The sequence below is a fragment of the Anolis carolinensis genome, chromosome 1 (assembly GCF_035594765.1).
Source record: "Anolis carolinensis isolate JA03-04 chromosome 1, rAnoCar3.1.pri, whole genome shotgun sequence".
NCBI classification, from domain to species: domain Eukaryota; kingdom Metazoa; phylum Chordata; class Lepidosauria; order Squamata; family Dactyloidae; genus Anolis; species Anolis carolinensis.
The window spans coordinates 131,530,523-131,548,710 of NC_085841.1; the positions used below are offsets into that span (position 1 = coordinate 131,530,523).

Below are 18,188 nucleotides of genomic sequence, written 5' to 3' on the forward strand. Positions count from 1 at the left end.
TCCTAGGCAGTCTCTTTTGCTCATAATCTCAAAGTTACCATATTTCTCCTTAATTCCAATCTGTATCAAATACAAGCATTTCCTTTGGGATGTTCTCCAGTCTGTCACAAGTCATACTGCTTAATAGAAAGAGAATTTTCTACTGAACATCAAGTCCTTGTGCTTTCTCATTTACTTTCCTCAAATTTAGTTATAGAAATTCATCACTGTCAAATGCCTTTCATTAGCTGCACCATTCCTTTAAATAAACATCATAACATCATCAAATTTAACCCTTCCCTTAACTATGTTTACACGTTCCTGGACTGTTGTTTTTCCCAAAACTTGCAAAGAAAATCTTCCAAAGTAGCTTCAGCTTCCATGCTATAGATAGATAATGCCTGCGACTTGTGTGTTATCCAAATCAAACTGATTTGCATACATTTGGTATGCATATCGTGAAGAGCTGTATAGGGACAAAAGTCCAGATCCTGTAAGGGCACTACGGCGTCGAAATCTCTGGTTGCACTAGATGTATGAAATTTTAGTTGCTTATGTGAGGAATAGATCTTCCTGCACAAGTGCCAACAATGGTGAAAAGCAGATAATTTTGGATTATATGCAGCAGTGTAGAAGGGACCTGAATGTATTTTGTACATGCTTAATAGGACAACAATGAAGAAGAAGAAAAATAGGCAAAGGCCATTATCAGATTCATGGCTTTTATTCAAATTGGCTTGCATTTTTGGTTAGTTCAATATTGGCCTGCTGTTGTATTATAGTGTGTTTTAGCCTAACTGAGTGAGACCTTTGCCGGATGCCCAGAGGAAGGCGAAAAACCTCCAGGATCCAGAGCCAATCTGCCCTGGAGGAAAATTCCTTCCCGACCCCAGAAGTGGCGGTCAGTGTTACCCTGGGCATGTCAGCAAAGACCTTTTCTTTCCTTTCTCCTCTCCTCTCCAATACTCTGTCCTCACCTGTCCTCTCTCCTCGGCTTTCCCCTGTCCTTTCCCATCTCCTTTCCTCTCTCCTTTCCTCTCTTCTCGCCTCTCTCTTTCCTCCCTTCCCCTCTCTCTTTCCTCCCTTCCCCTCTCCTTTCCTCTTGCCTCTCCTCTCTCCTTTTCTCCTACTCTCCTCCCTCCGCTCCTTTCTCCTTTCTCTTTTCTCCTTTCCTCTCTCCATTTCCCTCTCCTTGCCTCTCTCCTCTCCTTTCCCCTCTCCTTCCGTCCTTTCTTCTCTCCTCACCTCTCCTTTCTTCTCTACTTGCCTCTCTCCTCTCCTTTCTCCTTGCCTCTCCTATCCCTTCTCCTTTCTTCTCTCCTCTCCTCTCTCCTCTCCGTCTCCTTTTCTCTCTCATCTCTCCTTTTCCTTCTCCTCTCCTTTCCCCTCTCCTTTCCCCTCTACTTCCCTCACTTTCCTCTCTACTTTCCTCTCCACTACTTTCGCCTCTCCTCTCTACTTGCATTTCCACTCTCCTTTCCCCTTTCCTTTCCTCTCTCCTTCTTCTTCCTCACCTCTCCCCCTCCCCTTCTCTCCTCTCTCCTCACCCCTCTCATCTTCTCTCTCCTCTTCTCTCTCCTTTCCCCTTTTCCCTCTCCTCCTCTCCTCTTTCCTTTCCTCTTTACTTTCTCCTTCTTCTCTCTCTCCTTTCCTTTACTTTCTTGGCAAGTGAAGGGTGATGCTCTCTGTTTCCATCTTCTCCAGGGCACATCATCATCCAGGGAAGAACATCTTCACTACATAACATGATGCTTTCTTCTGATGTTTGCTTCTATTTCAACTTTAGATTCAAATTTAGTAAACAGGACTGGATACATATGTATGTATTTGTATGTATGCACCGTATATATTCGAGTATAAGCCAACCAGAATATAAGCCATATTTTAAGATAAGACTGTCCAACTCTGCTTAAATCATCACTCTAATCATCAGTATAAATCTGCTGACATATCATTCCAATAATAATAGAGTAAAATAATAAATATAGTAATAACAATAATGATAGAGTGGAATAATAAATGTAATAATAATAAGAGAGAGTAAAATAAATGTGATAATAATAACAAAGACGATAAAATAATAAATGTGATAAGAATAATAGAGGGTAAAATAATAAATGTGATCAAAATAATAAAGGGAGTAAAATAAATGTGATAAAAATAATATAGGGAGTAAGATAATAAATGTGATGATAATAATAAAGAGGGTAAAATAATAAATGTGATAATAATAAAAAGAGTAAAATAAATGTGATCAAAATAAGAAATGTGGTAAAATAATAGAGGGTAAAATAATAAATGTGATAAAATAAGAGTAAAATAATAAATGTGATCAAAATAAGTGTGATAAAAATAATAAAGAGGGTAAAATAATAAATGTGGTAAAATAACAAAGAGGGTAATATAATAAATGTGATATTAATAATATAGAGGGTAAAATAATAAATGTGATAATAATCATAAAAGGACTGACATCTGGCTTATATTTGAGTATATACAGTATATATATATATCCAATCAGCAAAAAACTCTTGCTAGAAATGTGTTATTTGCAGTCTTCATATTCAACAGTGTGCCATCTTCTGTTTCCAAATGGTGAAAGTTTCCTTCTTCTTTGCACCTCTGAAGACCTTGTATTCCTTCTTCCTCTGGACATGGATTCCTTATTTTAACACTTCCATATCCATGCACTTTCTTAATTTTCCCTTACGAAGCTATCACCCTTTGCTGAGTTAAACTTAAGTGAGTTTTACCTAGTTAATCTTCCTAACCGGAGGCCGCTGCCGGATGCCCAGAGGAAGGCGAAAAACCTCCCGAGTCCTTGGCCAATCTGCCCTGGAGGAAAATTCCTTCCCGGCCCCAAAAGTGGCGACCAGTGCTACCCTGGGCATGTCAGAAAGGGCCTTTGGGACTTACCCAGCCTAAGCCTCTCCTTCCCAACACCAGCTTGCCGTGGATGTCACCTTCCTGCTGGGAAATGCCTTGGCAAGATGCTCCTCAGAGGAAGAGCCTTTCCGTCTTAGAATTAACCAAAGACTCCTTGAAAGAGGAACTTTTCTCCATTGGAAATCTTTACATGGAAATGTGTTGCCCTCTTCTCAAGACTGCTTTAGTTGTGGATTCCTGGCATTAGGACTTAGACCTTCATGGTCTCTTCTAAAATGTGTGTGTAAAAGGAAAACCATTCCTTTCGACTTCTTCCAACAGCAATGCGTTTCCAGTGTCAACGAGGTTTGGCAAATGTCATCTTTTATCCCAGGAAGTTCCTCCTTTAGAGCCACTTTTAAATTCACATTTTGTTCTTTTTCTTCCCAGCCATCTCTTGCTACAGGTATTTGGTTGTGAGATATATATGTTATAGTTTATTCATTCAGTAGCTTCTGCCTCTTCATGACCTCCTGGCCCAGCCCAGACCAGAGCTCCCTGTCAGCAGTCGTGGCCACTCCTACTCCCTTGTCTTGACTCTTGTGGTTTGTTCTTGGTCTTGCATCTCTTCTGATGTCTATGGTAGAGTCTCTATGGCCTTGAGAGCTCAGTTTAGGGGGTTCCGTTTCCCTTGGAGGGATCTTCTCACCTCTGCAGGAGTCTACCGTATACCATGCAGCAGTGGACAAGTCTACATGTTGTTGTTGTTGTTGTTGCTGCTGTTGCTGTGTTGTTTATTTGTTCAGTTGCTTCCGACTCTTCGTGACCTCCTCTAACAGCCCAGGCCAGAGCTGCCTTTCAGCATGGCCACTCCCAGATCCTTCAAGGTGGAGCCAGTCCATCCACCTTGCCCTTGGTCGGCCCTCCTTTTCCCCTCCCTTTTCCCCAGCATCATTGTCTTCTCCAAGTTTTCCTGTCTTCTCATGATGTGGCCAAAATACTTCATCTTTGCCTCCAATATCCTTCCCTCCAGTGAGCAGTTGAGTCGGGCATTATTTCCTGCAATATGGACTGGTTGGATCTTCTTGCGGTCCAAGGTACTCTCAGAATTTTCCTCCAACACAGTTCAAAAGTGTCTTTCTTCCTTCACTCAGCCTTCCTTATGGTCCAGCTCTCTCTCGCATCCATAGGTTACTACGGGGAATACCATTGCTTTTAACTATGCAGGATGTTCATTGCCAGTGTGATGTCGCTACTCTTCACTATTTTATCATGGTTGGTTATTGCTCTCCTCCCATGAAGTAAACATCTTCTGATTTCCTTGCTGCAGCCTGAATCTGCAGTAATCTTTGCACCTAGAAATACAAAGTCTGTCACTGCCGCCATATTTTCTCCCTCTATTTGCCAGCAATCAATCAGTCTGGTTGCCATCATCTTGGTTTTCTTGATGTTTAACTGCAACCCAGTTTTTGCACTTTCTTCTTTCACCTTGGTGATAAGGCTCCTCAGCTCCTCCTTGCTTTCAGCCATCAGAGTGGTATCATCTGCATATCTAAGGTTGTTAATGTTTATTCCAGCAATTTTAACTCCAGCCTTAGATTCATTAAGTCCCGCATGTTGCATGATGTGTTCTGCATACAAGTTGAATAAGTCAGGTGAGAGGATACAGCCCTGCCATACTCCTTTCCTAATCTTGAACCAGTCCATTGTTCCGTGGTCTGTTCTTACTGTTGCTTCTTGGTTGTTATACAGATTCCTCAGGAGACAGATAAGGTATCTTGGTCTCTCCATTCCACCAAGAACTTGCCACACACACACACACACACACACACACACACTTAATTACTTTTACTTAGGTGATCCCTCGCAGCTTGAGGATGATGGTCCTATATATATATATATATATATATATATATACACACACACACACACACAGACACACACACACACACACACAGACACACACACACAGACACACACACACACACACACACTTACTTCTTGGGCACATCTATACTAATTGCAGTCTTCTATTGCTGCCATAAAATACCAAACTGCATTGCTTGTAATTGCTACAGGGCCACCAGAAGAATGGATCCAGGACCTTCTATCTCGTAGCTGGAGCAGGATGAGTTTCACAAAAGCTTTCAGTGGCATGTAATCTGGAAAAGTGCCTTCACCTTGAGATGTCTTCCCTTCACATTGGTCTTTTTTCCTCCAATAGTCTCCAGCATCTTTTCCAGTTTATTCTTTTCTCTTGCCTAACTTTTTTTGCTTTTCTTCAGCTTGCTACCAGGTTTTCCTCCCAGTTAAATCAACCAACTTTCTGCTTTTCCTTCCTTCTTTCTTTCTCATTCTTTTTCTTCTTTTTCTTTTTCTTGACTTCTGTTCCTGCAGATCCACTTCACTGGATGTTGTGTGTTCAAGAAGGTTCTTCTGGAGATTAGAAATACCTCGGGGAGACGAAATCACGCCTCTTCTCTTACCTGATTATTGGGCATCTGTCCTTTTCATCCCTTACCTGATTTTTAGGTGTTTTTCCTCTTCATCCCTTACCTGATTATTGGGTATTTCTCCTCTTCATCCCTTACCTGATAATTGGGTATCTTTCCGCTTCTCTTAACTGATAAATTAGTATTCTTCCTCTTCATCCCATACCTGATTATTGGGTATCTTTCTTAGAATCATAGAATCATAGAATAGTAGAGTTGGAAGAGACCACATGGGCCATCTAGTCCAACCCCCTGCTAAGAAGCAGGAAATCGCATTCAAAGCACCCCCGACAGATGGCCATCCAGCCTCTGCTTAAAAGCCTCCAAGGAAGGAGCCTCCACCACGGCCCCGGGGAGAGAGTTCCACTGTCGAACAGCTCTCACAGTGAGGAAGTTCTTCCTGATGTTCAGGTGGAATCTCCTTTCCTGTAGTTTGAAGCCATTGTTCCGTGTCCTAGTCTGCAGGGCAGCAGAAAACAAGCTTGCTCCCTCTTCCCTATGACTTCCCTTCACATATTTGTACATGGCTATCATGTCTCCTCTCAGCCTTCTCTTCTGCAGGCTAAACATGCCCAGCTCTTTAAGCCGCTCCTCATAGGGCTTGTTCTCCAGACCCTTAATCATTTTAGTCGCCCTCCTCTAAAATTCTTCCTCTTCTCTTACCTGATTATCGCGTGTCCTTCCTCTTCATCCCTTACCTGATTATTTGGCATTTCTCCTCTTCATCCCTCACCTGATTATTGGGTATTTTCCTCTTCTCTTACCTAATAATTGGGCATCTTTCTTCTTCTTATCTTACCTTATAATTGGGTGTCCTTCCTCTTCATCCCTTACCTGATTATTGGGTATTTCTCCTCTTCATTCCTTACCTGATTATTGGGTATTTCTCCTTTTCATCCCTTACCTGATAATTTGGCATTTCTCCTCTTCATCCCTCACCTGATTATTGGGTATTTTCCTCTTCTCTTACCTGATAATCGGGTATCTTTCTTCCTCTTCTCTTACCTTATAATTGGGTGTCCTTCCTCTTCATCCCTTACTTGATTATTGGGTATTTCTCCTCTTCATTCCTTACCTGATTATTGGGCATTTCTCCTCTTCATCCCTTACCTGATTATTGGGTGTTTCTCCTCTTCATCCCTTACCTGATTATTGGGTATCCTTTCTCTTCATCCCTTACCTGATAGTTGGGTATCTTTCGTCCTCCTCCCTTGCCTGATTATAGGATATCAATCCTCTGCTTCAACAGAAAGGAGGAAATCATGAAAATGAACAAAATCTGGCTCCCAGTATTAAAAACTGTAAAATCAGAACAGTAAATAAAGAGCAACACTCTGAAAACAGAGGAATTACACACATGAATCAATCAGGCACAGCTAACATCTCCCAACAAAGGATTCCCCAAAGCAGGAATGAAGCTGGCAAGGCCATTAATGCTAATCAAGGTGATTAATTACAACATTCACACTGGCCTCCAACATACAAGAATTCTTTCTCCCACCTGGACATTTTTCCACAGATATATAAACCTCCCTTGCTTAGTTTTCCAACAAACCTCACAGCCTCTGAGGATGCCTGCCATAGATGTGGGCAAAACGTTAGGAGAATGCACAACAACCCAATCCTCTGCTTCAGTTACCTGATGATGGGAAATCCACCTTCTGTTTCTTTTTCCGTGCCACTGGGAGTCACTAGCAGCACTTTTCTGGATCCTTTTGGCTCAAGGGCTGAGGGCAACTCATGATCCCTGGTCCCCAGCTGCAGCCTTAACTGTCATAGAACCATTGGCGCATCACAATCGGAGGCATGCCGCATCATCCCAGCCTTTAGCAACCCTCATTGGGGTTGCTAAAGTATTAACTGAAGTGGGGCTCCTGTACTTTTTAAAAGGAGGTATAAATAGATTTCAGTTCACTGTCCAATCAGGGAACAAGCAAAGAATTTCCCTCTTTTGCACCCCTTTCAAGATACAGGGATCCTTTTCCCATCCCTATTTGGGAACCTAACCTTAAACTACTCTTTTAAGTGAATTCATGGATATTATTGTGACACTCCAAGCATATATATATATCGTGTTGTCGAAGGCTTTCATGGCCGGGATCACAGGGTTGTTGTATGTCTTATCCATACCTCACAACCTCTGAGGATGCCTGCCATAGATGTGGGTGAAACTTCAGGAGAGAATGCTTCTGGAACATGGCCACACAGCCCGAAAGACATACAACAACCATATATATATATCCTTGTTTGAAAATGTTATTTCCTGTTTAATTGTGCAGTCCTGACTTTAAAAGGAGTTGCTCTCCTCAAAACACCTGGAGAAGGGAAGGCCCAAGTTGGCCCAGGCCTGGTGTAGATGCACCTTGAGATGGCGAGAGATAACCAAACCAGGCCTCGTCTTCAAAAGTTGGGCTTCCCTTTTTGTGTCTTTCTCCATCAGCAAAGCAAGCTGCAGAGCCCTTTGCTTGCCCTTTGGTTTCATTCTTCAGCAACAACAGCAGGCAATAAAGATAAACGGAAGTGCACCAGGAAATAGAAAATGAGAACAGAGTGGTAATGTGTAGCATTGGTGTAGCTGCTATTCAAAACAAGCATGTTTTGTTTGAATTGCAAGAGGAACAATGTAGTCGCGCCCTAGCTGCTGATAAGCTCACTCTGGCGTTAATGCAGTGGTCCCCAACCATAGAATCATAGAATAGTAGAGTTGGAAGAGACCTCATGGGCCATCCAGTCCAACCCCCAGCCAAGAAGCAGGAAATTGCATTCAAAGCACCCCCGACAGATGGCCATCCACCCTCTGTTTAAAAGCCTCCAAAGAAGGAGCCTCCACCACAGTCCGGGAGAGAGAGTACCACTGCCGAACAGCTCTCACAGTGAGGAAGTTCTTCTTGATGTTCAGGTGGAATCTCCTTTCCTGTAGTTTGAAGCCATTGTTCCGTGTCCTAGTCTGCAGGGCCGCAGAAAACAAGCTTGCTCCCTCCTCCCTATGACTTCCCCTCACATATTTGTACATGGCTATCATGTCTCCTCTCAGCCTTCTCTTCTGCAGGCTAAACATGCCCAGCTCTTTAAGCCGCTCCTCATAGGGCTTGTTCTCCAGACCCTTAATCATTTTAGTCGCCCTCCTCTGGACGCTTTCCAGCTTGTCAACATCTCCCTTCAACTGCAGTGCCCAAAATTGGACACAGTATTCCAGGTGAGGTCTGACCAAGGCAGAATAGAGGGGGAGCATGACTTCCCTGGATCTAGATGCTATTCCCCTATTGATGCAAGCCAGAATCCTGTTGGCTTTTTTAGCTGCCGCATCACATTGTTGGCTCATGTTTAACTTGTTGTCCACAACAACTCCAAGGTTTTTTTCGCACACACTGCTGTCGAGCCAGGCGTCCTCCATTCTGTATCTTTGCATTCCATTTTTTCTGCCAAAGTGGAGTATCTTGCATTTGTCCCTGTTGAACTTCATTTTGTTAGTTTTGGCCCATCTCTCTAGTCTGTTAAGATCGTTTTGAATTCTGCTCCTGTCTTCTGGAGTGTTAGCTATCCCTCCCAGTTTGGTGTCATCTGCAAACTTGATGCAAACTTGAACCATCCTAATGCCGCGACCCCTTCATGCAGTTCCTCATGTTGTAGGACCCCCAACCATATTTGTTTTTGTTGCTACTTCATCACTATCATTTTGCTACTGTTATGAATTGTAATGTAAGTATCTGATATGAAGGATGTATTTTCAAGCACTGGACCACATTTGGCACAAATACCCGATACGCCCAAATTTGAATACTGGTGGGGTTGATTTTGTCAGTTGGAAGTTGTACTTCACCTACAATCCAAGAGCATTCTGAACTTCAGTTTTGGAATTGTAGTTCACCTACATCCAGAGAGCACTGTGGACTCAAACAATGATGGATCTGGACCAAACCTGGCACAAATACTTAATATGTCCAAATTTGAACGTTGGTGGAGTTTGGGGGAAAGAGGCATTGACATTTAGGAGTTGTCGTTGCTGGGATTTATAGTTCACCTACTATCAAAGAGCCTCTTGGACCCCACCAATGATAGAAATAACATCAATGACATGTTATTTTTCTTGGCCAGTTCATATTCAAGGAATATGTAAATCGTCCCTGAGTCTCTCTAGTGGTTCAAAAGAGTGCATGAGTTTGTGTATTCATCATGGAGTTGGAAAATAGAAACTGCATTGCAAAATCTGCCATCTGTTTAAATGTGGGATTTTCCTGAACAGATAAGATGAAACCTATTGAAAAGCCACCTAGATGCACTTGTTCTGTAGGTTGAATGGGATACTCATAAGCCCAAGATCTGTACAAGTTTAGTGTTGAGAAACTACCCAGGTTATGTTTATTCCACATCCATCTCTCAATAATTTTTTTCTCTTTTCAGATTGTATTTTAAATGTGATAAATAATGGATTAGAATTAAAAAAGCAAAAGCTAGTATTACTCATTTATCTCTTAATGTATATGTAAATGAAACAATGTTCCTATTTTTTATACCAGGCAGAACAATGTGTAACTTGTTTGGTATGAAATGGAACATCATTGTCTGACATATGAATAATTTCATGTCTTAGTGTCATGGTCTTTGCTAGTTGTTACCTCTTAAGTAATTTAGCCTGTAATGACGGAAATGTGTTGCACAGGGCAGATCCTTTTTTTGTTCGCACTGGATATTAAATTAATCTGTTGTGTGGTTGTTTTTTCATGCACAGCTGTCAAATTCAGTTGCATTGGAAGGAAAAGGACAGTTAAAGTTTACCTCTGGGAGATGGAGTCCACACCATAATTGCACACAGGTTGCTACAGCAAATGATACAGCCATTCGAGGATGGGACATAAGAACCATGAAGTAAGAAGCTTGATTTCTTTTAATACATGTATTGGGATATACCTGGCATAGCCCAGGTGTCATTGGAACCACAGCCTGCCTACTTTCTCTGTTCTCCAGCTCTGAGAAAAGACCTACCTTCTCAGAAGTTATCCTTCCTTCCTTCCTACCTACCTACTTACCTACATACCAATAGAGAGAGAAATCCCCATAAACACAGTCTTTAAAAAAAATCAACCCTTCAAACAGAGCATTTTCTTAAAAGAGGAAAGCAGTAAAAAAATCTGTTATAAATTGGCCTCTTTTACATGAGCAGCACAGATGTAATAAACTATTTCAAAATTCTTACATACTCTCGGCCTAGTCTTCCATGTTTCAACACTGTGAGCGCAGCTTTATTCATAATGATGTTAATAGTGGAAGTTCGATTAGTGTGCACCATGCTAGATTATACCGTGTGCATATTCTTGGAGTATGTCACTTGAATTTCCATGCAGCCAGAGCACAGTGACTCAATTTTCTATCCTTGATTGATGTTTCAAAGCTTGCCAATACAAGTATGCTAGTGAAGTTCTTTTGCAAAATTTAAGATTTTTCCCTTTATTTTTGGTGGAGGAATGAACAGTGTTTCCATTGATTTTTGACATTATCTTTTATGTTAAATACACCAGAAAATTCCAGTTTTATTATCAGCTACTTGCTTAACACATTTTTAAAAAATAAATAAGTTTGGTACACATTTTGGATGCCAACAAAGCTTATGCATCAGTTTACGAAGTAGGGGACCCCCCGCTCCTGCTCTAGTTGTGATTTTGATAAGCAAAGGAGTGATGTTGTGCACATCTGTTACCATGACAACAGAAGTCTGTGCAAGCTTTTTTAAGATACAGCTTATCCCCTTAGCACATAGTAATTTATCACTAGCCTTGGAAGACGGATGTCTTGTAATAACTTCTGCTGCCTTAAAGGGGGAGATGTCTTTAAATTTAGTTTTATATCTCCTGCATGCTCATGAGTGTGGCACTATATTTCCATTGTTTTCATTTGTGCTTCTAAAAAACCTATGATCCACTCAAATGGGAAATGCTGAAAATATTTAGTTAGAGGGCTTTTTGCTGTTCCGTCTCATTCCCATTCTATTTTCTACAAGAATATGTCTAAAAACCTAACGTCAGACCTCTATACTGGATCACTAGTAATACATTGCTAGCGGATACATGACATCAGATTGGGAAATCTCTGCATAGAGAGAAAGCATGCCTTCAAATAATGTTAAACCAAAACTGAGGTTTATCCTTCCCTTCCCTCTTAAGCTGGATCTACACTGCTCTGATCTGATCACTGGGATATAGGGCAGTGTAGGTCCAGCCTCATTCCCACACGACTGGGATGAACAATAACAGTTGTTTATTTATTTATTTTTATCCCGCTTTCTCCCATGGGGGGAATTATATCCTTGGTTTTTCATTCTTTACTTCAAAAATAAAATAGTTTTTTAAAGGAAGAAATAGAACAACCTGAGCATTGCACTCGACTGGAGTGGACTCCTTGAATTAAAGGCTTTGCACAGTCTTGGGCACGATGCACTAGATAGTGGCACCACTTCAACTCCCATGGCGCAATGCTGTAAAATTCTGGGATCTGTAATTTAGTGAGACAGTGCAAGGTCTTTAGATAAGATTAAAGACCTTGCAAAACTTTACCTCCCATAATTTTAAACACGTTTTATGTTTTATATTTTATACTGTATTTAATTGGTTGTATTTTTTATATGTTGTTGTTTTTAATGATGTATCGGCATCGAATTGTTGCCAATTGTACGCCGCCCTGAGTCCCTCCGGATGAGAAGGGCGGGATAGAAATATTTGAAATAAATAAATAAATAATTCCATAGCAGTGAGCTATAGCAGTTCAAGTGGTATCAAACTATTTTAACTTTACAGTGTAGATACTCTTAGTATTAGCATATCATACCATACATACACCACAATGGTCCTATTCCCATAAGCTAGAGAACCAGATCAATGATTTAATTGAAAGAGTGGATTCATCAAACCCATTCTCTGTGATATTTACAAGAGCTCATAATAAAGCTACCAGTAACTTAAATTGGTTCTTGCATATCCTTGCTACCAGTTGTATTTAGTTATGTAAAGATGAGTTTTGTTGCTGCCATGCTTCTCTCCATAACATTTAAAGCAGTTTTAAATGAGAGAAAAAACTTCTTACTGTTGCTTTGTAGGCCTAGTTTACACAAACTATAAAATGACATTGTGAGAGGAAAAATGTTTCCTGCCTCAGTCATTGCCTCCATTTAATTCTACCTAAAGGTTTTGATGCGGTGAAAGATAAGCCGAAAAGTGGGAACCCAAGGCTCTGACCCAGAACGGCCCAAACAGAATGTGCTCATTAAGAGCAGCTCAGTGGAAACCTGAACAGCTTTGGTACCCTATGGAGCTTTCCTTTGTAATCCAAATAACCGCTTCAGAGAGATTATTTTTGTCACGTCCCTTTGCCGCCCCCTCTCCACCCCTCCCTTGGCCACCCTTTTCCAGGTTTCTATTTAATATATGAGGTTTGTTCAATTCTGTAATTTAAAGAATTGGATGGTTTGCAGACTGAATGTTGCTTAGGGAAGGAGGCATATGGGAGAAGTAATAGGGCCTGCTATGGGGTTCAGATAGGTTCACCCATTTTCACTCCCAGCAAATACAACCAGGGTTCAGCTGCCTTGACATCCAATGTATTCTGAAGATCAGCAAATCTGCCCTTTCCTTGAAACCTTCAATTCTAAAAGCCTGTCTTGAGTTTTTTTTAAAAAAAAAACTTAACCTGAAAGGGATGGACAACAAGGAGACCATTCAAGCCTTCATATCTGCATATCCCATGCTAAACCCTTTTTTTAATCTACGAGTGATGCCTTTTTGCTGCACTACTGAGAAGAGGTGACCCCTGGTTTATTATTAGCATGTGTGAGGAGCTTCTATAAGGAATCCTAAAGTGATATGCAGATAGACACCTCCTTTTAAGAATGATATACTGAGGATGCAAGGCTCTGGAATGAGATGAGTAACTTCCTAGCGATCCATAGCTGAACGTGGTGGAGGATTCAACTATCATGTGTGTGGCTGTTTATGGCCTCTTTTTTATCATCTCATTTTTCTGCTGTGTATCTTGTTGTTATTTTCAGCTTCTATTACACTATGTAACAAAAATTCAAAAACTTTCTCTTCCTGGTTTGAAAGTGTTATTTTCTGTGTAATTGTGCGGTAGTTACTTTGAAAGTAGTTATGCTTCCAAAACTTCGTTTTTGTGGCTTCTGTTGAATTGGTTGAGACTCTATGAGATATTCATTGAAAAGCTATAGCAAAATGTGCTGCAGGGTATCTCACAAAAACATTTTTTTTTGCAGTTTGCTACACTTTTTGCATGTTTTTTGTGATAGAACTGTAATGGATCTTGCTTACCTTACAAGGTTGGTAAGTTGCCCCCCTTGCAGGACTGGTGTTCTGCCATTTTGTAAGCAGGGCTATTTTGCAGAAGCTCAGCAGAGCAAGGGGGAGGAGCAGTCTGATTGGCTGATGCAAATGAAAAGTTGCTTAGCAACTGGAGATGGGCAGAGCCAAAGTGACAGTTGGAGCCAGGGAGCCAGGGAATTCTTTTTCAGTTAGGGCTTGGAATTCAGGCAGTTAGGAGTTGGAGTCTGGAATTCAGTCAGTTGGGAACTGTGTTTTGAAATGGAAGCCTTTTTGAGGAAATATAGTTAAAGTCTTCAGGAAAGGAAGGGCTGAGAACTATATTTGTGAACTCTATAGTCTAGAGTGTTTGCTGTTTAAATCCTAGGAAAAATGGATTTAAAAGTAAATTGTCCTGTTTGTGTTTCCTTGGTGAAGGAACAAATTTACACAGAAACCAGGTTATAGGAACATCCTTCGAAGAGAAAAGCATAAGCCTTTAATGAAACCGTTAAGCATCTTTACTGTTCAATGTTAATGAAACCATCACACATATTTATTGTTCAAACTACAAATAAACAACCATTTATTGTTTCTCTTCACATAAAGTGTCACGTGTCTCTCTCAATATCCTAACCTAGAAGAGGCTCCTGAATATAGCACTGGTGGCAGCGTTTGGTAGAGGCAGCGAGTTCGAATCCTCTATATATTGGTGGCAGCAGAAATAAAAGCCTTTGCAATTCTGGCAATTTTGAAAAATCCTCTTCGTTTTATATTATTGGAACCCCCAATCCTCCATAAGAACCAATTAGGAAATGACATTTATAACCCAGGGACAAAAATCATGTTACATAGGCACATTTACCATATGTACTTGTATATAAATTAAACTCATTAAAATCATACAAAATCACTGCTTCTTGTAGAACACTTGTTTTCCTCCTTACCTCGATGTAAGCCCTTTGATTTTGCTTGTACAAGGTGTTCCAGAAGCCATTTTACAACTCATCACACCTTCATTAGGCTTAGGTGTTGCTTGTTCCAGTTCTGCCAGCTATTCCCCTGGCATATGCAGACCTTATAGGGAAGAAGAGTCTTCTTTGAAAAGCCCATTCTCTTTATCACTATTGAACATCAAAACCAAAAATGGTCAAAGGTGTTTTGTTTATTGGAACAATCATGGCATATGGTCATTTTTTTAAAATACAAGATCCATTTGTCTAGATGTGTTTGGGGCCATATATGCTTTTCTTCTGTGGTTCAGGTTCACATTATTTCAAAGTTGAGATTTTTTCATGTCAACTTTACCTGTAAAATTTTTAGCATGTGCCTGCAACAACTATTAAATTTTGGTCACGTTTCTTAAAGGCACACGTTCTGGAGTATGATGTAACTTGTGTTTTGGATCGCATAGGGAAGGGTTAACACCCCTGTGGTGTTTGTTTGCTGTCTGTGCCCCTGTTCAGAAGATTTCATTTCACTTTCTGTCCCAGCTAAAACAAAATCAATAAAAATAAGCGATATGTTCACTTTGGGATGGTATTGGGAAGATAAATCTGCAAACAGTATTTGACCTGTTATAAATCCTCTGTATTACACATCTTCATGTTATTTCCTGCAGTGTGACTGTATCTCTTTAAGCCATTATCTGCCCATTTGCTTACATCAGTCATGGGCCTGCTTTATAATTTTGGGGGTCATATTATCTCCATTCAGGAATCCAATGGTCATTTCTTAGTTCCTAGGCCACAGCTGCATTTGTTACAGAAATAGCAAAGACTGCCATCTTGCCTTGGAGATGCTATTTGTGCAGATTTGAGCTGTTTGTTTATAAGGCTTGATTTGTGCAATTGGTTTATGAGGCTAAGAATGCCTCTGGGAATACTGCTAGCCTGGGAAACAAGCTATAGAAGTGTTTCAGTCTCACATATGCCATGTTCATCACGTTCCCAAAGAAAAAGAAGGGCAAAGAGTTAGTTCTTGATACTATTGCAGTAAATTTGGGGGGAGGGATGGGATGGAAAACATGTTGTGGGAGGATGACAGTGAATAAAGGACATGTAAGGCTTTGGCTTATCCTGTCCCATAGAATAGATAATTGTGGTATTGATCCAGCCACTCAGTGAGATTGCCAGTATGCTGGAGAACATGATTCTAATGGTGAAGGTAGGTGTTCACCAATACCAGACACAACTGGGGTAAAAGAGGAGAGAATGGGTATGGTTGAGACAGAAAATATCATTTCAGCCATATTTGGTCCCCTACAATACAGACTACATGCCCAAATACACTCCGTTAGAATACAGTCTCCAAGTTACAAACAAATAAGTTCTGTAGGTTAGGTCTTAAGTTGAATTTGTATGTATGTCAGAATAGGTACATTTTTAAGCATAATCCAGTCAAGAAATATATTGTTTTTAGCTTCAGATCACATAAGGAAGAGTTAACAGCCCTGTGGTGTTTGCTTTGCTGTCTGTGCTCCTGTTCCGAAGATTTCACTTCACTTTCTGTCCCTGTGATAATTGGATTTTGTAAAATTTGGCTTGCTGTGGAAATAAGGATTGATGATACACCTTCAATTAAGACACCTTTCCCCCTTGATAATAACTTCCAGGAGTGAATTTCCCTTCCTGGAGGCAGATTTCTCTTACTTCCTGTTGTGTCACCCCAGTTCTTAACTATGGGTTCTTTGTAAGTCGGATGTTTGTAACTCAGGGACCCCCTACGCAGAGGTATTGTTAATACAGCAAGGCAGATACGCATGCACTCACCACCAAAGCAACTGTAGAAATGTTCATTGTTTTAAGTGGAAATGCCTCAATTTTCAGTATAAACATCCTCCTCCTTTTCTGCTCCCAATATTGTTAGGTTTTATTTTTCATACCAAACTTATTCTACATCTCTTTTTAAAAATTGCTGCAGCCAAATATATTGTATTGAAAATGCTCATGGACAGCTGGTCCGGGACCTGGATTTTAATCCCAACAAACAGTACTATCTGGCTAGTTGTGGAGACGACTGTAAGGTGAAATTTTGGGACACCAGAAACGTCAACGAGCCAGTGAAGACACTAGAGGAGCATTCCCACTGGTACAGTGAATTTCTCAAATTCAATCAAACAAAATGTGTTGTTAAACTATGCAAACAAGTTCAGCTATTGGTGCAGATCATGTTTTAGTATCATTTGTTTTTCCTCTAGCAGAATACCATATTTTATTACAGTTTTGTGTATTTTAAAAACTAGTTGAATTAATTTTTCTAGGAAGCTATAATCCATATTGTAAAATAGTTTTAAAATTGGTTTTAATAGTAAAGATTAACGGATTTGCTTTTGTTGAAGATTACTGTAGATGCAATTCTGTGTAGCTAAAAGACAGAAAGTTGTTCTTATTTCAGAGGTATATAGGGTGGCAACATCTGTGGAAAAACAATTTGGAATGTGAAGCTACTGCAGACTGGTACCAAAAATGTAACTTCAGAGAAATGCTTGTTACTTACTGAGAAGATTATTAAGCTACTAGAATAGCGGAAAATCTGGAGACATTTGGTATTACCATGATACATTAATTTGAAAACACAATTAATAGTGTTAATCTTTCCTTTGTTTTATGGACTATTTTAATTCTTCTCAGTAAGGATTTGTTCATCGAGTTAATATGAGTAATCCATGTGTTACTTTTGGGGAAATGTTTTCTATGCAGAGTGGCTGCATGATGTGTTAAACAATAGGCAAAAATTGGCATTGCGGGATTTACATCCCTTTTGGGCTCCCCCTTCATAGTGCCTGTTTATTGGACCTATAAAGAAGTGGGTTTGCAAAACAAAAACGAAAGAAAATGGTTTTAAAGTGAGTGTTGCCATAAAGAGTGTTAGGGAAATTGGGATTCTGTTAATTCCCCCATATGTTCAGTCTAGATTTTGACTGGAATTAGTTTGGGTATTCATCTGTAAGGGAGATTTGATATGTTCATGTGAAAACGGGCTACAGGAGCCCACTTTCCTTAATACACTCCTTAATACCCCCCAAGGCCTGTTGGGGTGCTGCCATGGTCCCTACACAACACTATTGGGGTTCTTATTTGGGAAAATAAAAAGAGGCAGGCAAGGGGAGGGAGGCAAAAAGAAGGAATGTAACGTCACTTTTACGATGAACTGGTCGTATGAGCTTTAGTAGATATAAACCCAATGTACTTTTGCAGATGCAGTGCAGAGCCTGGAGAATTACTCTGGGTTTATTTCCACAAAAGTTCACATTAAAATAAAAACCAGTTCGTCTGCTACATTCGTTCTTATTTTCCCTCCCCTCTTCCTTTTTATGCTGAATGAGACTTAACACAAGTATTTCATTGAAATCTACTGTCTGGGAAAGTAGTTAAGGTATTCCTGTGACAGGCTGTCCGGGGGGGGGGGGGGGGGATGGTTCCTGGTTTGAAAGTGTTATTTCCTATTTAATTGTGCAGTACTTACTTTGGAAGTAGTTGTTATACTCCAGAAACTTCATTTTTGTGGCTGCCACAAACTACGTTGAATTGGATGAGACTCTGTGAGACAT

The 18,188-nt window shown here is 40.4% G+C and overlaps 1 protein-coding gene and 1 long non-coding RNA gene across 3 annotated transcripts in view; one reads left to right on the forward strand and one right to left on the reverse strand.

Annotated features, from left to right (window-relative positions):
* The window catches only part of eipr1 (EARP complex and GARP complex interacting protein 1), a 242,646-nt gene that overhangs the window by 89,361 nt on the left and 135,097 nt on the right, over window positions 1–18,188 (forward strand). For both annotated transcript variants that reach the window (XR_010006712.1, XM_003215468.3), the window contains exons 6-7: window positions 10,066–10,202; window positions 16,559–16,726. Coding sequence is in view for 1 of the 2 variants with exons in the window: in XM_003215468.3 (XP_003215516.1) it covers window positions 10,066–10,202; window positions 16,559–16,726 (305 nt within the window). In the remaining variant the exon portion in view is untranslated. The remainder of the gene's footprint in view (window positions 1–10,065; window positions 10,203–16,558; window positions 16,727–18,188) is intronic.
* Window positions 685–7,121, reverse strand: LOC134299502 (uncharacterized). Its single transcript, XR_010006713.1, has 2 exons — window positions 6,976–7,121; window positions 685–6,573 (listed from the first exon to the last, which is right to left on the reverse strand). It is a non-coding gene; the product is annotated as an uncharacterized LOC134299502 (long non-coding RNA).